Source organism: Varroa destructor, unplaced genomic scaffold (assembly GCF_002443255.2).
Source record: "Varroa destructor unplaced genomic scaffold, Vdes_3.0 BEIS01000003.1, whole genome shotgun sequence".
Lineage (NCBI taxonomy): Eukaryota > Metazoa > Arthropoda > Arachnida > Mesostigmata > Varroidae > Varroa > Varroa destructor.
The window spans coordinates 27266444-27288216 of NW_019211456.1; the positions used below are offsets into that span (position 1 = coordinate 27266444).

At 42.1% G+C, this 21773-nt stretch overlaps 1 protein-coding gene across 1 annotated transcript; it reads left to right on the forward strand.

Annotated features, from left to right (window-relative positions):
• Positions 1-768: 768 nt before the first annotated feature.
• Positions 769-20549, forward strand: LOC111246507 (uncharacterized). Its single transcript, XM_022796220.2, has 8 exons — positions 769-1306; positions 11416-13037; positions 13788-14089; positions 14470-14952; positions 15343-15968; positions 16373-16528; positions 16674-16807; positions 16985-20549. The coding sequence occupies exons 2-8, from the start codon at positions 11572-11574 to the stop codon at positions 17208-17210; spliced, it is 3393 nt and encodes a 1130-aa protein (XP_022651955.1). The 5' UTR covers positions 769-1306; positions 11416-11571; the 3' UTR covers positions 17211-20549.
• Positions 20550-21773: the final 1224 nt, after the last annotated feature.

Below are 21773 nucleotides of genomic sequence, written 5' to 3' on the forward strand. Positions count from 1 at the left end.
TTATTATATGCACGTCCACATACGCATCTCCAGATTTTCGCACGTTATCGTACTAGGAAACTTTTCTACTTGTTATTTTTGGTTCATCTGTATTCTTGGAGTAGTTATATATACGCAGACATATATATAGTTACTGAACAATTTTCGGCGAGTTGCGGCACGAGCCTTACCCTCAACCTCAGGCGAATTCGCTGTCGGCGCAATCAGCAGCCTCACTCCGACCGACAGACAAACCGGCCCACGACCATACCAACAATCCTAACAACAACAGCAACAATAACAACAACAAATAATCGGGCTCTCTGCTCATACAACCCTCTATTTGCCGCTGGCGCGGCGCAACAGTGTGAGCCGCATTAAAATGAACATTGAATACACTTGGACTCAACCGGTGAGCGGCGCTCAACCCCGCCGGTCTCGCGCCACCCTTCTAAATCTTCGCGACTTGTCTGCCGCGGCGCGACAACCACGGTGCGGACAACTCGACCCTCGTCGCCTCCGCTGGCGGCCACTGTTCGACAAGCGCAGGCGACGAATTTCGCTATTTCTACTAGAAATGATCATCACTTTCAACTGGAAGCGTGCGATTAAAGATGACAACTAACTGATGACATGGCTTTTTCATGTGTTTCAACCGGCCACACTGCCACCTGGCCCGGCCGGGCGACAAGGCGATGCGCTTGTTGACAAGCGGCCATGTCCCGACTGTGGCGCCGCCTAGGTACGCTGGCCCTTGCTGCCCGAGCAGCAGAATCTGCTGCTGCACATCCTGTGTTGTTCACGAGCGGCTTCGCTGTGCTCGTCACCGTTGTGTTCTCGTTAGTGCGGCTCGTGTCGCCTCCACCCGTGCCGTTGCGTACGAGTTCCGCCGTTGCTGTTACATCTGCCGCCACCGCTGCGTGCGGTGCTGTCCGAATTCGGTGTCGTGCAGGGGCTTCTCTTGTGTAGCCGTCGTGGCCTAGTCCTTTGTACCGAGCTGTTTTGTGTGTAGCTAAATCTGAAGTGTGTGTAGGCCGCTTTCTCCGTCTCTCTCTGTGCTTATCACACAGAGTGTGTTTGCCCCAACCGTTTTTGTGTGTGTGTGTGTGTGTGTGTGCGTGCGTGTGTGTGCATATTGCCGTGTAGTCGTTGTCTGTTGTCGCGTTTTTTGTGGCCGACGAAAAACCGTGGCTAAAAAAAAACAACCTCTTGAGGTGGAGCTGAAACAGCGGCAGCAAGGATCGTCACTCGTGAGCGACTTCAGTGCGGCGGGCTAAACTGTGTCGTCTTCTATGCTCAAAAGATTCCCACCGGCGGAGTTTGCCAGGTTGGTTTTTTTTCGAGGTAGCTTATATGTACTATGCTATTACGAATACTATAGATTCAAATGTTATAAGTACAACTGCTACTATTATTATTATTTCTAGTACTGAGTTGTGAAGTTGTGTGGCTTGGCTGGCGGATTCATCATGCAAGTTCATCGCCCCGGGCCAGTCCGAGCTGATCCAGTATAGTCCAACGCCGAGTGTTTTTGCCGGGTGGCGGTTCGAGGGCTTACTGCCTGATACGTGTTGCTGGCCGGGCCTGGTGGTGCTTCGACCACAGCAGCAGCAGCAGCAGCTGCTGTTGCTGCTGCTGCCAGAGGGTCACTCAGTGATCCTCTGCTTTATTGCTGCGGTAGCTGCTCTCTGCTGCTAAGCTAACTTAGCTACTAGTGCCATAGCAGTAACAAGATCGTGCTGTTGAGGACACCGCTGGCGTTGGTCGCGCCTATTACCCTACATGCTTTAATAGTAGTATATCCTTATAAATGGCTATTTGTGATGATGATGCTGTGACTTAAGGCACTGTTGCTGCTCGCCCGATTACAAGCCCCCATCTCCCCTAATAATAATAATAGTAATCATCATCATCATCGTCGTATTAACTAGAGCAGGCCAGTACACACACACATGCATGTAATACAACACGGATTTGTGTGTCTCTTGGTGCTGGGATCAACTTCGTCTCATAACTCACAGCGTTCAGCCGTCAATCGCCAATCATCGACGGATTAGTCTCTTTATCTGTTTCTTTATAATAAGGAGTAAATGAATAAGCAGTAAAATGAGTATGCATACCGTGCATAGGAGCGGAATATACTTGAAATGATTACCCGTATTATATTATTTCACTTGTTTAGTGGGTACAATAATGTCATTATATCCAACCCCCTATGTCCAAGCGACAACTGGTGGGTTTAGGGTGGTTGCACACCATTAGCAACAGGATTAGCCTGGGGTTGAGATATTATCTGTCTGTTTGCGGCAACCTGTATTATAACAATTACTATCAGTATGAAACACAGCTCAGAAATGAAAACATTATCTGTCCGAGTGACACAATTTTCACTAAAAGAAGTAACCTGTTGTTGCTGTTGTTGTTGTGACATTTGTGAAAAATGGCAAATTGCTAACAACTTTTTAACGCTCTTGCTGCAGCTGCTCGATTGAACGAGTTCAGCATATATTTTTGTTACGAACTCCTCTGATGTTATTGTTGTTGCAGTTATGATTGTTGTTATTACTGTTTATTCAGGTACCTGTTTGTGTCTGTGTGTATGCATGCGTGTTTTGGAAAAGCAGCAGCAGCAGTTCGGTGCATATGGCCGCTAGCATCACACACCTTCGGTTCTCATTAAGTAGCATTTCGTAGCGTTGCTGGATGATAGAGTATTCAATCGTATTCTAATTGGTTGGACGACACAGCTACTGCTGTGACTAAGTGGCGCGGTCATCGATGCTATAGATTGGCTGTTGTGGCTTGTCCATGTCTAAAACCAGCGAGGTTTTCCCGGTAGCCATCTGCGTGTCCTGAATCGTTTTGCTAGTAGTCGGTGGATTTATCAGACCGGTCTCGCCTTACAGTCTTCCGGCTGGCCAGCTCACTCATTACGTGCATTTAATAAAAATCTATTTTTATATATGACGTACGTCTATATACATGTAATTCATCTCTCGTTCTCTTGTTCCCCCCATCCGCCCTTTCCCATTTCTCTGATGCCGTTTGCCCCCCCCCCCCCCCCATAATAACAACTGATGACCGTCCATTGTCGTTCGAATTGACCCTAATGCTGTTGTGTGTTCATGACGATGTTGACGGTACGCTAAGAGTAATGGTGGTGCCTCTTCCGGACTTATCGTAGTTGCTCCTGCAGCCGCTACGGTTGGAGTGGCTGCGACTACTGCTGCTGTCCGGAGCCAATCGGACCTTCTCCCGTATCCGTTTGGCCCGGCCAGACTGGGGTATATTATTGGTATTCACTCGCCTCTTAGTTTGTTGGTGACTGGATGTCTTGGGGGCGTTTCCGCTGGCTATGCCGTTTGCCCGCCAACACTAACTCGCTCACCACGGTACGCCGGAGTTTTTCAAGCTCATCACGAGCTTCCATCATAGATGCCACCATGGCAATTTTTGTCAACATTCACAAAACAACATTAGTGTCACATGTAGTATGCGCATACAAACCATTTTAGGTCCAATAGATGCCCATTAGATTATAACTGCGCAAATGCTAGAATATTATCATTTATTTCCACTTGGCTGCAGTGTACACGCTGACATTGATTTCGCCACGGACCAATGCCTTCATGGCATTTCTGACTCGAGTCTTAACATACAATATAGTATTCTCTAGCCTTGTCCCATGGCTTATGATAACTGTTATTGCGCAAACGTAATAGCGTTATGTGATGTTACTGCCTGTCAATCATTCGTTCAGTGGTTAGGTTATTCTATCGTTCCTTCTTGAGGACAACAACCGCATAAGTAGCAGTAACAATCCACACAACTCTACGATATATGGGCCCTGCGGTAGGCTGCCTAACATACGCAGGGGCGATAACGGGGCCAAGCATCGGCCAGACCACTGAAAAGGCGAAAAGACGTCGCCGTTTAGGAACACACTTAAGATCGTATGTACTTAACTTGTTCGAGTGGAATTATTATATCTCGTGGAGTTCGTTTTTCTATGTTGTTGTCGTTGAATAATGCGAACGGTCCTTAGTGAAGGTGGTTCAGGGCGATTATGCAGTTAACGGTCGACGATGGTGACGAGCGCAGCTAGAATTGAAATGAGGATGGGGTCAGTGGCAGAACAACCCCCTTGAGGCAAAGAGAGACGTGATATGTATGTAGGGATGTATTCATCTCTAGTTTATTATGTGTATTTAGTACATAGCAGTTAGTTCGTTATTTTACTGGACTGGAATGACCACTGATAGCAATGGGCAACCCTCTGCCACTTTTTTCTCGTTAAGTTAAAGGAGTTATCGTTGTACGGATATTCGTATGTACCTTGAATACACGATACGCACGTGATGAAATCTGTAAAAAGGGCAATAGTGATGGCTTGACGAGATAGCAAACTTGAGGTCGTTTTTGACGGGCGAGCGTGTGGGTTGAGGTCATTCGGTCAGCCATATTCGATTAGACATCTGTTAACTTGATGTTATCTTGAAGTTCTGCTTGCATATACTATGTCATGTCATACAGTTCTTGTGGGATAGATATTTTCTTGTGTACACGAATTCAATCAGTTTGTATTTGCATTTCTATGTAGATACGAACAGGGAAGGTAAATTCGTTTCCAAATAATATTTTATGAAAACAACATCTATTTCGCAAATAGATTCAAACCGCTGAAGCTGCTGTATTGTACAAATATATGATTACGTTTTGAAGGATTATCGTGTTTTATGAATACAATATCGTCCGGAGGATGCAACGCAAACGTTGAAATCGAAACATAATTGTGATATCGTATATATCGTTATATACAAGATTTTTTTATGGTTTTTTCGTTGTTGTTAAGTTTCGCTATTCCATTTTGCCGCTTTGTGCAATGTCTCGCCCCTATTGATTACTAATTGGCAGATCCGCCTCCACACCACTCTGCGTAACCGCTAGGCTTTGTCTTGCTTCCTACAAAACATAAAATAAAAGATAATCTGGGCCAGTTAAAATAACAGCAGTATTAAGGTACCCTGGTACATCGTCAGCAGCGGCAGCAGCAGGATTTTAGCAACGGCAGCCACAAGGCTATCGGCCGCTGTTTCGACAAAAGGCGTCGTCGCCATAGAATGATAGCATAGCGTCGTAGTAGATGGTGAGACTCTTGCACACCGCACTCAACGAAGCCAACGGGCCCAGCGGCAGTTGCGGGAGCAGCCTGTTGTGCGGCGCCTCTGTTGAACGTGCAGGGTTCACTGATTGCTTGTGGCCGCTGTTGCCGTATTTGTTGGCTGGCGAACGAGTAAACGAGTAGCGACCGAACGAGCCTATGCGTCCGCCCGTGCCATGCCTTTGCTGTTTGTCTTGTTTTTCGTTGCGTTGAGTTACGGGCGCTTCATAATCGGCTCGGAGGGATTTTCTGGGTGGCCTGGATTGCCACGCTGCCGTGCCGCTGACACGTCTGCTGCCGATTGGGTTGGTTTGGCACCGCTACAGCTGCTGCTGTCGATATCACTGTTGTTGTTGTTGTTGTCGTAGTTGCTGTTCTTGCTCGAAGAACATTTACAGGCAAGGTTGGAAATGCGCCAGACAATGTTCGGGACCCGGGAACGGATCAGGTGTTCGGAGCGTTATGGTCCCGGGTAATGTCAGTTTGTCCGACTGTCCTGTCTGCCCGCCGGTGACGGCTACCCTCTTTCCATTTTAGTTCGTGTGACTGCTCGCATTCGAGGAGGAGCTTTCCTGCCGGTAGCGGTGGTCTTGATGGTAGATGTTGTAACGCCGCGATAGAGGGAGGGTGACTGGTCTGTTCTTTTTTCGTTCCTGGACCACAAGAACTTATAATGCAGGACCGGGGGAGGCTCATTCGATGCGATTTGAACGCCATTAGTTGGTCGCGAAAAGCAACCACTCTGTATGACGTGACATGATGCCAACTTAGCGATTTAGTTTTACTTTGCATAGTTGCTTTATACTTGGCATCTCTTTATAAGGTCAAGCAATGAGTACGCTTCATTTGCCAGAAATATATTTGTATATTTGTATGTGTAAGTTATCGTAGTGCCTATTATATTATGGTGAAGTTTCTTATTTGCCCTTGACGGGGCGCGGCTTAACATAGCAGAGCACACCGCATCGTTTGCGTGTATGAAAAATGTAAGGGGAAGCATCCATCAGCTTTTTGTTATATGCGTGCAGTTTCCGAAATTTTTGCCACTACCATCTCAGCTACAGGAAATATTGTCACTGCTCATGTTACTGTTGCTCGTGAAAGATGGCTATGCGTCCGTTTGTCTGCCTGTGTGTTTGTAATAGTACTAGTTGAACCGGCATATAGTCAGCCCGAGGCTAGTGGAAGTTCGTTTGGTAAAAGGTGCACCGCACAGCCCCCGCTTGCGTGGCCATTGCATAACAGCAGTCTTGGCGACGGATACCGTTTGCTTACAATCCTGCCGTAGCCAGAAGGCCTCATACCGCAGTTGGCCTGGAGAACATCGCCACCATCAACAGCCGGAAGCTGAGTCGAGCTGAGCGGCTAAGCTACCGCCATAGCGCACCCCTGCTTCCATGCCATTCGCACATCGCAGTGAACACTAGCAGCTACAGCAGAGTAGGCCTGGTTAAACGAGTAGTTGTAGGATACCGTTACGTCTTTGACAGAAAAAGATGAAAGACGGGAGAGGAAAGACAATGTTTTGCAAAAATCTGTATAACGTCCTCGTGACTATCGAGTCGATGTAACTGATTAACATATGTGGATTTTATGATTACTGCTCTTAGGCGATCGTCCTAAAATTGGCATTATCATAAAGGAAAATACAGTACATTGAAATATGTTGACGTATTTACTAATTTTAGGACAATATAAAATTTTTTTTCGGAATCAGCCCGTTTATTTTTAGTAGGTGCCTTTGGTACGGAAGCATTGAACCAATCGTGAAGGCCCATGAAATTCAAACTATAGCAAAAGAAGGTATCCATATCTGCTATTTCTCCATATCTGCTAAACCATAACAAGGCACTATCCAGCTGCAAAAAGCTGGTCCTAAATCCAATCTTTATAATCGTTCAAAAATGATAATATTTCTCAAGTAATTTTTTCCTACATCATATCACTGTATTTCTCGACACAAAAGAACTTCCTAGAGTAAGGTGATAGAACAATTCTTCTTAACGTTTGATCAGTTTTTTTTTCAAAACTCTGTTTCCCAAAAGTCGAACACTAAAAAAAGCACAAAAATATATCAAGGGAGAAAAACACATCAAGATCTGCGATATCTATAATGAAGGGGTGAGGTGTGGACCCAGAAGAATATCAGTAGTCTATATATCAAGTTTTTCCGTACACACCAGTTACAAGGTCATGGCACTCACACGATGCGCACGCAGGCCACGGCAAGTCAGGAGTAAACATTTCCACTAGAGGGCCATCGTCTGTAGCTGTTGTATTACGCAACGATGATAACTGAACCACTGACGGTTGTGCTCGCAATCGTTATAGCAGATTGGTCGCAAACGTTATGCTACGCCGTTCTTAACCATGATACGACTCCAACTGCAAAAAAGGCCTTAGAGGGGCGTGCCAAGTTAAGCTAACCACGCAGCCTTCATGTGATTAAAGGATATATATTATGGTGAATTTTGTAGCGTGCGTTGGCACGACGGAAGGAAACCAAGAAAAAAGAGGGCGAAAAAACTTTTTGTTCTTGAGATTACGTATGATATTGTTATTAAAGAGGTACGAACTTGGCTAGCAGGAACGGAGGTAATTTTGCTTAAATAATGGTTTGGGAACGTTCGACGTAACTAAGAATAAACTAAGTATGATTTTGAAGCACATTTCTGTTTTCTTAATGATGGATAAGCTTAGACGAAAAAGTGTTTGGAGATGTGTGGTACTGCCGCTTAATTTTGTTTCAGATGGCTGAATTGCAGAACCAAAGTACATGTGTCTACGTCCGATTTCTAACATAGATCACCTTACGTATCTCTAATTTTAGTTGTCAAGCACGTTGCTACTGCACCATTCATAATAGATGCGTTTGAAGGATCAGAATCTGCCTTCTGAGTACAGCATAAACTGCTCTGAATTCAATTCAAAGTTGTTTCTTTTCATGAACTACCTTTAGGATAACCTGACTGAGAATAAGTACCAAGCGTATTAATATATCACCTCGCAAATAGCATTTGTAGAATCAAAGTGTAGCTGTTTATTAGCTTAAATCTCTGAAGTTGCGTCAATATATGCCCATACATTAAAAGGAATTTCCCAAATTTGCTGTTTTCTGTCTCGGAAATGGTGAATTCCAGGGCATACCTGTATAAGGATATATTAACATTTATAAATATATTCAGTCCCATACATAAGTTGTTTATGAGACGTACGATAAAGGAGCGTATTTGAGCCCAAATATGAAGCAGATGCGGTCGTTAAATATCGCACCTAAACACCGATGTGGCCCAAGGTAATTGAGTTCAATTGTATAATTATAATGCCGGCGACAGTGGTATAATTACATCGGGCTGATCGGAAAATTCTTAGTAAGATTTATGTATGAAACTGGTAGGTTTGAACGTCGTGACCAGTTATCACTATCGTCTGGTCTTGATATTTAACGTATGCGTATGCAAATCGACGCGAATCAACGTATCAGCACGAAGCATTCAGATAAAAAAAAATTGAATGTCCGCTGCTACTGTTGAAGTGTGTACAATAGAAGCAGGTGTTTTTCAACGAAAGGTGAGAGGTTTCCCATCGAAGTCAATCAATTGATCACACTGTAAGTGAACAGATTGGCCAAGGCATTTCTCATATGACTGCTGCTTCCTGTCACATGTTGCTCTCACGTATGCACACAGATATGGAACGAAAGTGTGTAACGACGCTCGTAACGTACAAAACGAAGGAAAGTGGCCTACGTCGTATCTGCTTCCGTAATGCCGCTGACATACTTCAATTAAGATTTTCAATTAATGATTTTTTCAATTAAATTTTCCAGTAACAACTGTTCAGTTTTTATTTCTGGAGCGGAATCAATGTACGCATAGGAATTTTTTCGTTTTAAGTGAACTTTCCAGTTACGATGCATAAACCACTCTCTTAATGGTGTGATTTATTTAAATAAGTAAACTGAATAAGTAATTAATTAAAAGGAAGAAAAAATAGAACTTCTAAATCTAACACTGATCTATTTTGATCTGTCCATTTTGCACGTGCCATATCGCATCTTTTAATTCTGTTCATTGTACGTTGTAGCATTTGATTTAGTGCTTTTAATTTTTCAAGGAACATAAAAATAGATATCCGGATATCGAATGTATTGCGTAAGATTTACAATTATGTGTAATAGCGCCTTGTAAAGTGAAATCCTCCTGTCTTTCCGAGTGGATGAAATATTACTTATTTTATTTAAGTTGGCATTACCGTATGTATATATTGGGGTGGATGGGATAAATAGTGAGACCTGTAGCGCGATGTTTCTTGAGCTCATCGACCAGTACTGTATTACATATATAATCTAATAGGTAAAATTGTTATCGTACTAGGTATGCGGGCATTGTTACAACTGAAACTTAAAGAAAGCGCATTTTTTCTGAACCACAAACACATTGCAAGTAGGAGGTTGGTCTTCAAAAAACGAGCAACCATTAACTGTTATTCAATATTTTTGCACCCAAGACAGCTTTATTGAGTCTATAGAATTTTTCGATCGACCGCAATCGGCGGTCCACATTGGTGCTAATCTCCACAAGGCTTCTGAAGAAAATGAGGAAAATCTACATGAGAAATTGGGATCTACAATATTGTTTAGATTGAATAAGCTAAAAAATTTGTAAAAATAGCTCAAAGAGACATCTCTCTGGTGATCTAAGGCTTTTATGCAGAAAGTAGCAGCCGTTTTTAAGGGGAGTATGTATCGTCACCCAGGTAACCTCTACCGGTTAATTATTTTATGATTTTTTACGCCTCTTTGCAATTTTTGCATCCAGACTTAATACCTGCCCTACCGGCTGTCCAACATCTGAACTCGTAGAATTTTTTGTACCTGTTTGAGAGTTTGAGAGAATCTATACATACAAATATCATAACTACGGACAGTTTGTTCAAAGGATTTCTAAAAATTACCTGTGAGCATTTACAACCCGTATATATGTATATATATATATATGTCCTTCTGGTAATCAAATTCCTCTTTGAGCCGTCGCATTGTTACCGTAATTTCTGTTTGAAAAGAGATTCTATCAAGATCTAAAATCACGAATCGTTAAATTGGAAGTGTGACGTCAGACCGTGACTGAAGGGGAGCCTGTCTTTTAGGTTCTACGATCTTAAGTGGTTGCTCTTCATCTGCTCATAGTTGACCAGTGGTAACACGAAACATAAAAGCCCATATGCCGAAGTAAGCTTTAGCTTTATCGTAGTGAGTATAACGCCGCAAGTATGCAGCTCTCCGAACCACCGGCACACCTTTGTGTGATGCAGCAGCAGGCAGGTATAGGCGATAACTGGTTAGCAATCCCTAGCCGATGAAAATAAACTAGTGGATATGTTGATACCCGAAAGACAATGAGAGTATCTTTCTTAATTTGCGAATAATTGGATTTTTTTAAGTGCGGGTGCCATATGCCCTATTGACTATATCATTGACAAACCTATGGGAAATGATGGCGCAAATTATTTATTTGCTCATGGGTGCTGCAGTAACCGTTGAGAGTCGTAATATGCGAAAGGCGACTTTAACTGCGACATGTGCTTAACCCAGTAGGCGAACACAGAGTGTAAGAATCCTATTCGCTGGAAGCTGTCTGAGAAAAGCAAGACAACTGACAGAGACCTGTATACGGCCCAATTGTATCAAGTAAACGAGTCCATGCAAAGTAAAGGCCGTATTAATAAGATCAAATGATTTTTTTAATCATGCTACACGTTACAAAAGCTGTTAAAGCCGCTTTGCAAGATATTACGTGATGTACGAGTTTGCATCGGCTATATTCTCTAAAACTGGTGCTGACGGCTCGGCGAACGTAGTTCAGTTTTTTCGAGTCACGACAAATTAATTTTTGACGGTAAATTTGACAATGTAGAGGGTCTCAATAACTGACAAAGCAAGTTTTTTTTCACACCAGACCTAAATATTTCTTGTGGAACGGACAAAATTAATTGAGAAATTGTAGACAATCGTAAAAATCATAGCAAATACAAAATCACTGAGTTCGTTGTTAAAACAGGGATAAAATGCTATTTTTTATTAGATGGAAAGCAGACAGAAGTATGCGCCAGCCTAACACATCTACATTGTTAAAATCTTACCAAAAAATGTCAAAGATCAGGAATGAAAAGCAGATATGACACGCGGAAAAGATATAGCAAAAAACTACGAGTTCTTTACGTTTAGCCTAGTACTAATTTCTTGTTTTATTTGTCATGCGAACTTTTTCTTCTAGAACGCTTTGAGAAGAAAACAGTTGGACCGATACCGAGACTGTGACGGGAGACCCGAATACGACGAGCCAGCGCAGCGCTGGAAGACGGCACGGCCCGTCTGGTAGCGGAAGAGTGCTGTGGTATTTTTAGTATCTGCTAGAACAATAGGCCGTGCAATGGCCAACGAAGACCTAGATGAGTCGACACAGGACTCCGGCAAGGGGCTTAATGGAGATGCCAAGAAGGATAAAAAGAAAGTGTGCATGCAATGCGGGGCATTGAAAAAGAAACTAAAATTTAAAGTGTTCTACAAAGGCGAACAAGTTCAGCTCTGCAATGAGGATTGCTTTAAGGCATTCAAGGACAAACAGCCGAAAAAGAAAGACAAGTGTGAGGCATGCCACGAGGAGATCGACCAGAGTGGTTTCCTGTGCTCTCATCTCGGTGCACAACAGCCTCTCTGTTCAGCAAAGTGCTTCGAATTGACAGAACGAAAACACGCTCCAAGACGAGTATGTTTTGTGTGTATTAAACACCTGACCTCAGGTGATCCTGACCTGCTACTGTGGGAGACGCTTGAATTCTGTGGCGTACCTTGCTTGCGAAAGTATCAACTACAAATCGGTGCTCAGTGTGCCAATTGTAACGTTGTCGTACAAGAAACATCGTTGGGCAAATACTGCGTTCGGTTTGGTGCGGACATCCGTCAGTTCTGTACCGGAAAGTGCCTCGAAGAGTTCAAGAAAGGTCTGAAAGTGTGTGCATATTGTCAGAAAGACTTGACCCGAGAGAAAGTCGAACCTATCGTGGCACAGGTTGGTGACAAGTGCGCTTTCAAAGACTTCTGCTCGAGGGAATGCGTTAAACATTACGAGAGCCTTACGCCCGCAAGGCCAGTTGATCCATCAGAAAAATGTAAAATTTGCTCAAATCGGTGCCAGCCAAAACAGCTACAATTGAAATATGGTATCGATGACAAGGAGCTAGCGTGCGCTTGCAGCGACCCGTGCGTTGCTCGATTTCGGTATAATCATAAGCTGGACGGCGGATACTGTGAAAACTGCCACTGTTTTCGCACCCGACCAGGCGAAAGTATTACACTACAGTTGGGCGTCAAGGGTCCACGAAAGAAGTTCTGCACAAAGACTTGTCTAAATCTATTCGTACTAAGTCACCGAAAAATTGTCCCTTGTTGCTGGTGCAAAGTAAAAAAGTATAATTTCGATATGATCGAGCGTTATACCGCCGGTGACGTCGTCCAATTGTTCTGCTCGATATACTGTTTAAATTTGCATAAAGCAAAAACTTCGCAGGTGGCGAGACAAACTCACCAGCCAGTTCCCGTTGTCCAGGCCCAGTTAGCAGCACAACAAGCCGCAAGTCAAACGCATCGCGCACAGAGCCTACTGCAAAATAAGGTTTCGGCTGTCCAACAGCATCAGGTGCAACAATTACTTCAACAGCAACAACAGGCCGTGGCCGCCCAACAACAGGCGGCAGCAGCTGCCGCAGCTGTTGCAGCGGCTCAACAGCAGCAGCAGCAACAAAAGCAACAACAGCAGCAACAGCAGCAACAACAACAACAACAACAACAGCAGCAGCAGCAACAGGCCGCAGCCAAAACTCAGCAAGGTTTTGTCAAGTAAGTATTAACTGGACTTGTAGATCCAGTTATAATTGAGCTTGAAGCAGTGTAACGTGTTTGCTTTGTAAATTTAGGTACATATGAGGAGGTGTAGACACGTTTCGGTTCGCACAAGATTCAATCGTCTGAAAGCTAATGCATGTCCGGGTTTAGAACTCAAAATATTTAGTAGATTAGCTTTAGTATAATAGATGTAGATAAATATCTACATCTATTATACTAAATTTTATCTAGATTTAGTGGCTTCATATCAGTTTCGTGACTTCGTGCTGCTTCATCGATTCGTGGCACTAAAACGCTTAATTGAGAAGAATCTACACTATTTTAATTTAAAAACGATAAAAACATTTTGAGGATATGCTACCGATTCGTTTGTAAGGCCAGCATTTTGTCGCGTTGGTTTATGCTCTGAAAATGAAAGAAATCGCTGTAATAGACGGATTTTATGGGCTTCTCAAAATTAGTAGGGTCTTAATACTTACTATCAATGTACCAAAAAACACTTCAATTCACATTATAGATTGATTTAACCAAAAATAACAAGCAAGACAGAAGTATCCAGCAATGTCTCTATCAGTTAAAGGTCATATACATAATGTTTTGTTTGTTATTGTGCACAGCCTCGGAACATTATCATCTTTCATTGCTCATCACTAACTTTAGGACAACGTTGTTGTTTTTGTCTTGTTATTGACCTGTTTCAACTTCACCCTCGTGTTACAAACAACGAAACGGCGTTGCCTTCAGATGCGACCAGTGTGGAAAGCTAGCCCGGCCGCAATTTCACTTGACCATGAGCGACGCGTCAGTTCGCAACTTTTGTTGCTATAACTGCGCGTTGTCCTTCCAAAATTTATTTAAGAACAAACAGCAGCAGGCAGCCGCCGCTGCAGCAGCAGCAGCCGCAGCTGCCCAGCAACATCAGAATCAAGCGGTCCAACAATTGGCTGCCCAACAACAACAACAACAACAACAGCAACAACAACAACAACAGCAACATCAGGCTCAGCAGGTGTTGCAGCACCAACAAGCTCAGCAAACTTTGCTACGTAAGTTTTGCTATGTTATTCGATTTTTTTTTCTTCAAGGACGCACGCGAAGTAATAAACCTCATTTGTGTGGAACTGGAGTAGATAGTCATGAGTGTTTTTTTTGCAGTAGAAGGAGATCGGGTGTGACAAAAGAATGAAAACGTTTTCGATATGTAGAGCCCTGTGTCCTTGTGCTTCAACAGGGCCTAGCATTTCAGGTGTCTATCGTTATAGCAGGCCATAACACATAATAACAAGTGAAGAACTTGGATTGGTTGCATTTGGAAATCGTTCTTAAATTCAGCTAAATAAGCTTTACTAAGCTTACTGCATAAGACGGACTTGATCCAGGCAGCTCAGTTCATTTAATCTGGTGTACATAACATCGACGTTTCCAGGTAACAAGGTCGTATTGACTCAAACTGTCAATTTGGCGCAAGTGCAAGCCCAGTCAGCGGCTGCTCAGGTCGTCACGCAAGCCGCAACAAATCAAATTAACAAGCGCCTATCGAGTCAGCAGGCGGCGGCAGCTGCCGCAGCTGTATCTCAACTTGCCCAACTGCCACAGGTGAATCAGGTTGTAAGCAAAGTGTCCACTCCGGTGACTCGAGTCTTTCCGAGTAGCGCACAAATGTCAATCGCCCAAAGTGGAGGTCAACAAGTGACCGTCACGCAAACGGGTCAAGTGGTAACGCAGGCTAGCGGACAGGTCGCTGGAGTGGTGCAGTTACCGCCCGGAGTAGTGCAACTGAACAATACGCCTATTGTTGTGCGACCACCCCCGCCGAAAGAGATGCGCAATAAATCTGTCCAGTGTAAACCGTCAGAGGATGAGGACCAACGTGACAGTGACCGAATCGATGAGGTCGTAACAGGAAAAAGTGAGTTTTTGCTATTCTTAGAGGAATACTCATAAAGCGTAATTATAAAGGTACGTTTCTAGAGCGTAATCATTGAGGAATATAAATAAAGCATAGTAATTTAGCGGAATTTAACGTTTCTATATAGATAGGGTTGAAAAAGAGAGCGCAAACGCACAGGAGTATAACATACATTTATTGCGGTAAACTTGCTAAAACTTCAGTTTTTATTACGACGGTTCTATTTTATTTCCAATTTTGATACACTTTTCATGTGCTTTCTATTCGATTCTGCTCTATTTCGTCCTTCGAGATATGTAATCTTATCGATGAATATTGCTGTCTGGCTTGCTTACGTCGACATGTATTTGTGGATTCGTTATTAAGCCTTAACTAAAAATGAAATTACAGGAAAACCGGTACTCAAAGGAGTTCTTCTGGATATCGACCAGCTACGGGGCGGCTTGGAGGGCGAAAAGTTAGTTGAATTTGAATCCGAGTTACATTCATTGGCAAAGGAGCTCGCCGAACGCCTTCTTAAGGAACCAAAGCTCAATGGCGGTCTAAACAACTACAACGACGGGTCAAGTGGTGGCAAGAAGCGACCACGAGATGACAATGACGACGATAGACAGGCCCAGAAGAATGGCGAGTGCGAGGGCGATAAAGAGAACAAGAAACGGTTTAAAGACGAGGGCCAAGAGCTTGTCGATGAGGCCCTTCAACGCTGGTCGGAGTGGACAAAACAGCGGAAAACAAGCATTGAAGGTAGTGAATGTGATGAATTGAAATTGTCGAGCGATGAATTTTCCAAACTAAGTGCTGAAGAGATGAACCAGGCGCTGTGCGCAATCGGCAAAGACACGCAGGACGACGCCAATACCGAAGATATTTTGCGTCTCGAACGCCTTTTCTTGGGTCTCCAACTTCACCTCGAGCGGGTGAAGCATAAGGCAAACATCTTCAATGACGGTGCATTCTGTGCCTTTAACGACTACCTCGTCACACTCACGTCTTCTGTTGAGCCAGAGAAAGTGGTGAGCAAGGGAAAATCATTCAACTATCGCAATCTTTTTTGCTTTTAGTTGCTTTTGGGCGGTAATCTAGACAGTTTGATGTATCTTAACGGTGATGTAACATTGAAACAACACGATTTTTTGTGGTTGGAAATATTGTTAAAAGTGATGGAGTTCGAGATAATATTCAGCTCAGTTCAGCATGTTTTTTTGGTTATCTGTTTTGTTGAACCATCTATTGATTCACATCTTTTGCGGTTCCATAAAGGATAAATAAACTCCGTTAAACTTCAGTGCTACTTGCCAAAAAGAAGTGTGAGTAATATATTAGTTTTGAACAAAAAGTCGTTAATTTTTAATGTGTGTTTTATGAATATAATTTTTTCTAACCATATGATTTGCATTGATGTGTTTCTTTTTTACAGGATCCGTCGAAGTTGATTTCGGAGGATTTATTTTGGCGTACGAACCAACTTGGTATGGCCTCACCCGACCTTCTTTTCAATACCGTCGCGTTTGTCATTGCCAAACATGCACAGATGTCCGATCCCGACGCACACGAAGAGCTCAAGCTGGAAAAGGTTCGTTGAATACACCAAAAAGAAGTTTCTAGCTTACGTTAGGTCACTAAGGCTATACACAACAGTAGCACACAACATTTCTTGTTGGTCTATGATCAATGACTTTTTGTAGTTAATTACTATTGTTTTTACTATGCTATTGCAGGTTGTTGTAGAAACTCAAGAGGTAGATGGAACATCGAAGAAGATTTTGAAAGTCAATGACAAGGTCATTCAGGAAAACGTCCTTAACAAGGAACGCTGCCCGGTAGCCATCGTCGAAGCATACATATCAAAATGGTATGTTAAATTCCCCTAAGCATTGATATCTTGTTTTCTTTTATCGTGATTTCTATTCAGTTCGTGATCCATGTTGATATTTCTGAATACTATCTCACCCTTATAGCATCGGTGTTTTCGGAAGTTCCGTTAGGTTTAACTACATCAACGTTTTTTCCTTTCAACGTGATGTTTCAGTGCGGCGTCTGGTCGCGGCGCGTCGAGTAGTTTCTATCTTGAGCCGAAAAGTGCAGCTAGCAGTGCTGAAAAGTGCAAAGAAAAGAACGATAGTGAAGACACGCCGTCAGTAACATCGCCAGCGTCTACGGCAGACCAGCAGAGCAAATGGTTCACCCAGGACGCTATGGATCGTGACGGTCTTGCCCGAGCGCTCAGCCGCTTCAGAGTGGTCAGGATGCATTGAAGCGCACACGGGAAGCTGGGAAAAGATAGACAATAAGAAAGAGGATATATATATATATATATAAAATATATGTTATAAATGATAATAGTAGAAAAGGAGTGAGGGACAGGAGACGGCGGGAGAGAAATAGAGGATCACACAGACATATTTAGGAGCATGCTGCCTTAAACGATACGCGGAAAGCATGCGAGGCGTTACAAACTGTATTTCGTAACTGTATTGCAGTTCGAGATTGATGTTAACAAGAATGGAGGTGCTTTACGAGGTTATAACAGAAAGTTATGTCTTAGCTCCACTCTTCGAAATGGACTCACTCAGCCCTACACAATTTTCGACTTGTTGCTGTTATTGTTTTGGTTAAGGCGAAGACCGAAGCTGGTTGTTGGCGTAAAATGGGGGAACATATGTGCGATTGAGTCGACTTCAAAGGATCCGTTTACTCGTTCATCGCTGAGTTATTATCGGTTAATATCGGTATCACATCGACGGGTGATAAATTTTTGGCCATCGCAGTGACGAAGACGAAGCTGTAAACTAAAACTGTGCGCCCAAGAGAGACGCAAGCTTGACGCGGTGCTTGCCGGATGTTGATCCCGTATATGGGGTTAACTAAGTGAAGGCACAGCTTGACAATCGAATATATCATCCGTTTATTTTTGCTCGTTTACGAAGTCTCCTTTAGGTCCGTTAGGAGTTCTTGATTATTGAGCACAACGTGTCTTCAATTATGATGCCAGGCCGGTTTGATATGTCGTGTCTTTTCGTTTCTTTGAGCGCGCAGTCTCTCTGTCCCGTTTCTGGTCGATTTTAAAACACTGTTTAACTTCTACGCTTTATCGGATGGTTTGTCCCTGACACCTGTGTTATAGTACATTGCCGTTATAGTCCCGCGTTTAAAAAAAGACAGAACTTTTGTTTCTGTAAAATTGTTCATAAACAAGGAGTTGCAACCATTACTGCGTTACAATTGCTACCAGCATCACATTCTGGACCCTATACGTCTTTAAACATAGACAGGACCTAGAGCAAAGTGTAAGGCCATTCTGCTAACAAAGGAAGAGTTCATGAAAGCAGCTTTCACTGGCGTTGTGCTAGCGGTTTCTAGTACCGTTTCGGAGCCTCATCTCAACTCCGGTAGGATGACGTCGAAATGAATGGATGGCGCCGAAGAAAAACTGAACCCCTGTAAAGTACCGTAATCTATGGCTCGGAGAACATGTCGCGTATAAGGGAATGTTCAAGAATGAAAAAAGGCGTGTGTGTATCACGCTGTTCGTCTTTATGAGACACAGGGAAGAGACTAGCAATTTTTCCTTTTTAAAAATCAAGAGACACGGGCGTTTTTGGCCATTTTTTGCCTGAGGGCGGGTGTCGACCATTAAGAAGGCACTTTTCAACAACAGAAAATAAATGACTGATAAATGTGTTCATGTAAAACAGGAACACATCGATCTAATTATGTCTGTGTGGATGCGCGCAGAATATGGGAGAAGCGTCCAGCACTACCGAAAGCGCCACTGATGCCCCTTCCCGTTCCGGAAGTTCCGCTTTTGGATTTTTCTTCGGCCATTTTCCCATTAAGCGCAGAAGACGATGACAGAGGATTTATTAACTAACTATGAGTTACGATTATTATATATATATATTATATCTATTGTAGCGTTGTAGAGGAATGTCCTTTTAGGTAGATGGCGGTTGCTGTCTCTAGATAGTGCTAACGACGACAATGCAGATAAGTAATGAATCATTACTGATATTATTATTATTATTATTATTATATATGAATAATGAGAATATTTAGGTTATATATATTCTGTAATCGTAACAGGAACGTCCAGGCCGCCAGACATATAAATACGATTTGTCTTTTGGGGATGATGAAGCAAGGGCATAGGCCCGTATTTACCAATTAACTATGACCATCTCTAGACATTGGCAAGACCGCCGAAATTATTGTACTGGTACTTGAAAATTTGTGAAATTATGTGAAAAATGTGGCCCCAATGTAAACGAAAATAAGTAAATGGCGTTGATGTAAAAAGAAAGTTTAGAAAGTAAAAACAAATAAGAAAAAAGCAGGCCCTAATGGTATCGGATAATTTTCAGATGTTAATATTTGGCTACTAAATAGATCTATTGGTAATGACGAGCAGACAAAATGACCAAATTAAATATTTCTTATTCTGCGAAAGATGATGATAGAGTGGATAATGAAAGACGGCAGCAAAGCTTTGAGTATGAAGACAATAAAAATAATAATAATACTAATAACTATTAAAGAATAATGATGACAATAATAAGATTTATATGGCGAAATCATTCAAGAACAATAATAACGATGATGGTGTTAGTGATAATAAGAATAGCAGACGAAATAATTTTGACAGAATGTGGTAAACGGCAAAACTAGGGCGAAACCTATGGACGAATAAGTGACAATGAATGAAGCACGAGCTAACTACACATAGATAGAGCATTGTAAAGCGAATCGACCGTTAGTGGATAGTAGGTAAAAACGTACATAATAATATTAATAAAAAGACAATAGTTATTACAGTAATAATAATAAATAAACCTACGGCTGCCGATCATGATATGAGCGAAGGAACGCGTAAACGTTTGTGCGAAAAAAAATCTGGGTAAAAATGGTGATGAAACATGTATCAAAAACAAACACTTGAAGGGGACATATATTTCATGGAAGAGTGGGTCTAGACTAGCAGGTAGGACTGCGGATAAGAGCGATACACGCTTCACAGTCGCGGAAGTTGTGGGCACTTGATGTTAGGTCGATGCATCAAGAATGGGTGTGTGTGTGTGTGAGAATGCTTGTTGTACGGGAAACAGATATGTTTGGCGCGGTTATTGTTACAACGAACGGTTAAAAAACAGGAAAGGAAGTGAACCTAACAACAAAAGGGAATCTCACAAGGAATAAAAGACAAAAATTGAGCCTTAAAGACTACTACACCAAAAACTGTTACAATAGTAGCGAATAGTTTGTTAGATGTCATTTAACATCAACATAATGATTCACAATGATAAGCAGACGTTCAGATTGAGAACGGACGAGAGTGAATAGACAACAAAAACAGAAGGAAAGCAAGCAAAAGTCATCAAAAGGCCATAGAAATGGTGTGGCACGCTGAATAATGTGCACAACACACATCAGAAATACGGCAACCAATGCATAGAGATAACAACAACCGCGACAATATATAAAAGACCCCATTTGTAAGATAGTTTAATGCTTATGTACAAAATCCAGCTGGCAGAGTCACTGTGAATATGTTCAGCGTTGATAAATAAAGTTATTAAAATATGATACATTATTCTATATACGGTCTGAGTGTTTTTGTTTCGAATTTTTATCGCTTATAATTTTCTCAAAACTTCTTTTTGTCACCTATTGTGTACGTCAGTAGCGAGTAAGCTAGGGGTAGGCGTCTGCGACAAGCAAACGTTTCGAGAGATTGATAATTTAATTATGAAGCGTTTACCTTATACGGTACCTATATACCTATATCACAGTTGACCTTAAGCGAGAATTTTCATCAATTACCCCTGACATAGAATCTAGTTAATGCTCAGCGTCGAACTGCAAAACCAAGCTGAAGATCCTGCTTGATTTTTCCATGAAATCCTGGTTGGAAGGAAATCATATAGAATTAAGAAAATGAGTGTTGTTTTTCACGAGTTATTTATTTTTTATTGCCCTTCGTTATTTTGTGTCTTTATTGAAACCCAGTGAGAGTAAATTTACTTTCCTGTTGGTTGGAAAACGCTCAAAAATGATGAGTTATTTAGGACCAGATATAGTTGCCAACAATTTCTAAATTTTCGAATCTAACACAATTTATTGCAGAAGCCGTTATCCAGGCGTCGTACATCCAATATCCAAAACGATGTACGGTCACAGTGGAGTTCACCAGTTTGATCTCAGTCACAACAACCATTTTTATTTAACAACCAGATTTATTATTAAATAAAAACTAATTATTTACATTTTAAAAAACGTTTAAAAGTAATGTTTATTACACCCAAAAGTTTTGTAAATATATGCATATCATCTTTACTCTAAGCGACTTTTTTCCCATCGTATTTGAACATCCCTTGGCAACCCCATTTAGCAATGCTTGTGGCAAACGATTGGCAGTATTAAACATCCGAACCTACCATTATAGTTGAAAAATAACCAAAGTTGCGTTTAGTAGAGTGAAAAAGGCCGCCTTTGTTCTGACCGAGCTTAATTTTAGCCATTTCGTTTGTGGTGTAGAGTGGGTTTATTGAAAAAATATAACAACCTTGCAATAAGGCGAATCGAATATTGCTTGAAATGCTTTTCTTTTGAATTATTCATGATTCGGCGCTTTTCTATTTTTCTTACTTGATGTGAATTACTTTAATAAGTGCGTACTATCAAAAGGTAAATAATCGTTAGGCGTTAATTTCTTGTACTCAAATAATTGAACTATTTGAAATAAATTTGGCAAATGGCAAAAAAATTGCTCTTTGCATTACTTAAAAAAGCAATAACGTTCTCTAGTATAGTAAGTAAGGAAT

Excerpts from the sequence above, each read along its gene's own strand:
- LOC111246507 (XM_022796220.2), top strand. The coding sequence starts at position 11,572 with ATGGCCAACGAAGACCTAGATGAGTCGACACAGGACTCCGGCAAGGGG. Across the intron at positions 16,529-16,673 it reads AAGAGCTCAAGCTGGAAAAG|GTTGTTGTAGAAACTCAAGA; the intron begins GTTCGTTGAATA and ends ATGCTATTGCAG. Across the intron at positions 16,808-16,984 it reads GAAGCATACATATCAAAATG|TGCGGCGTCTGGTCGCGGCG; the intron begins GTATGTTAAATT and ends GTGATGTTTCAG.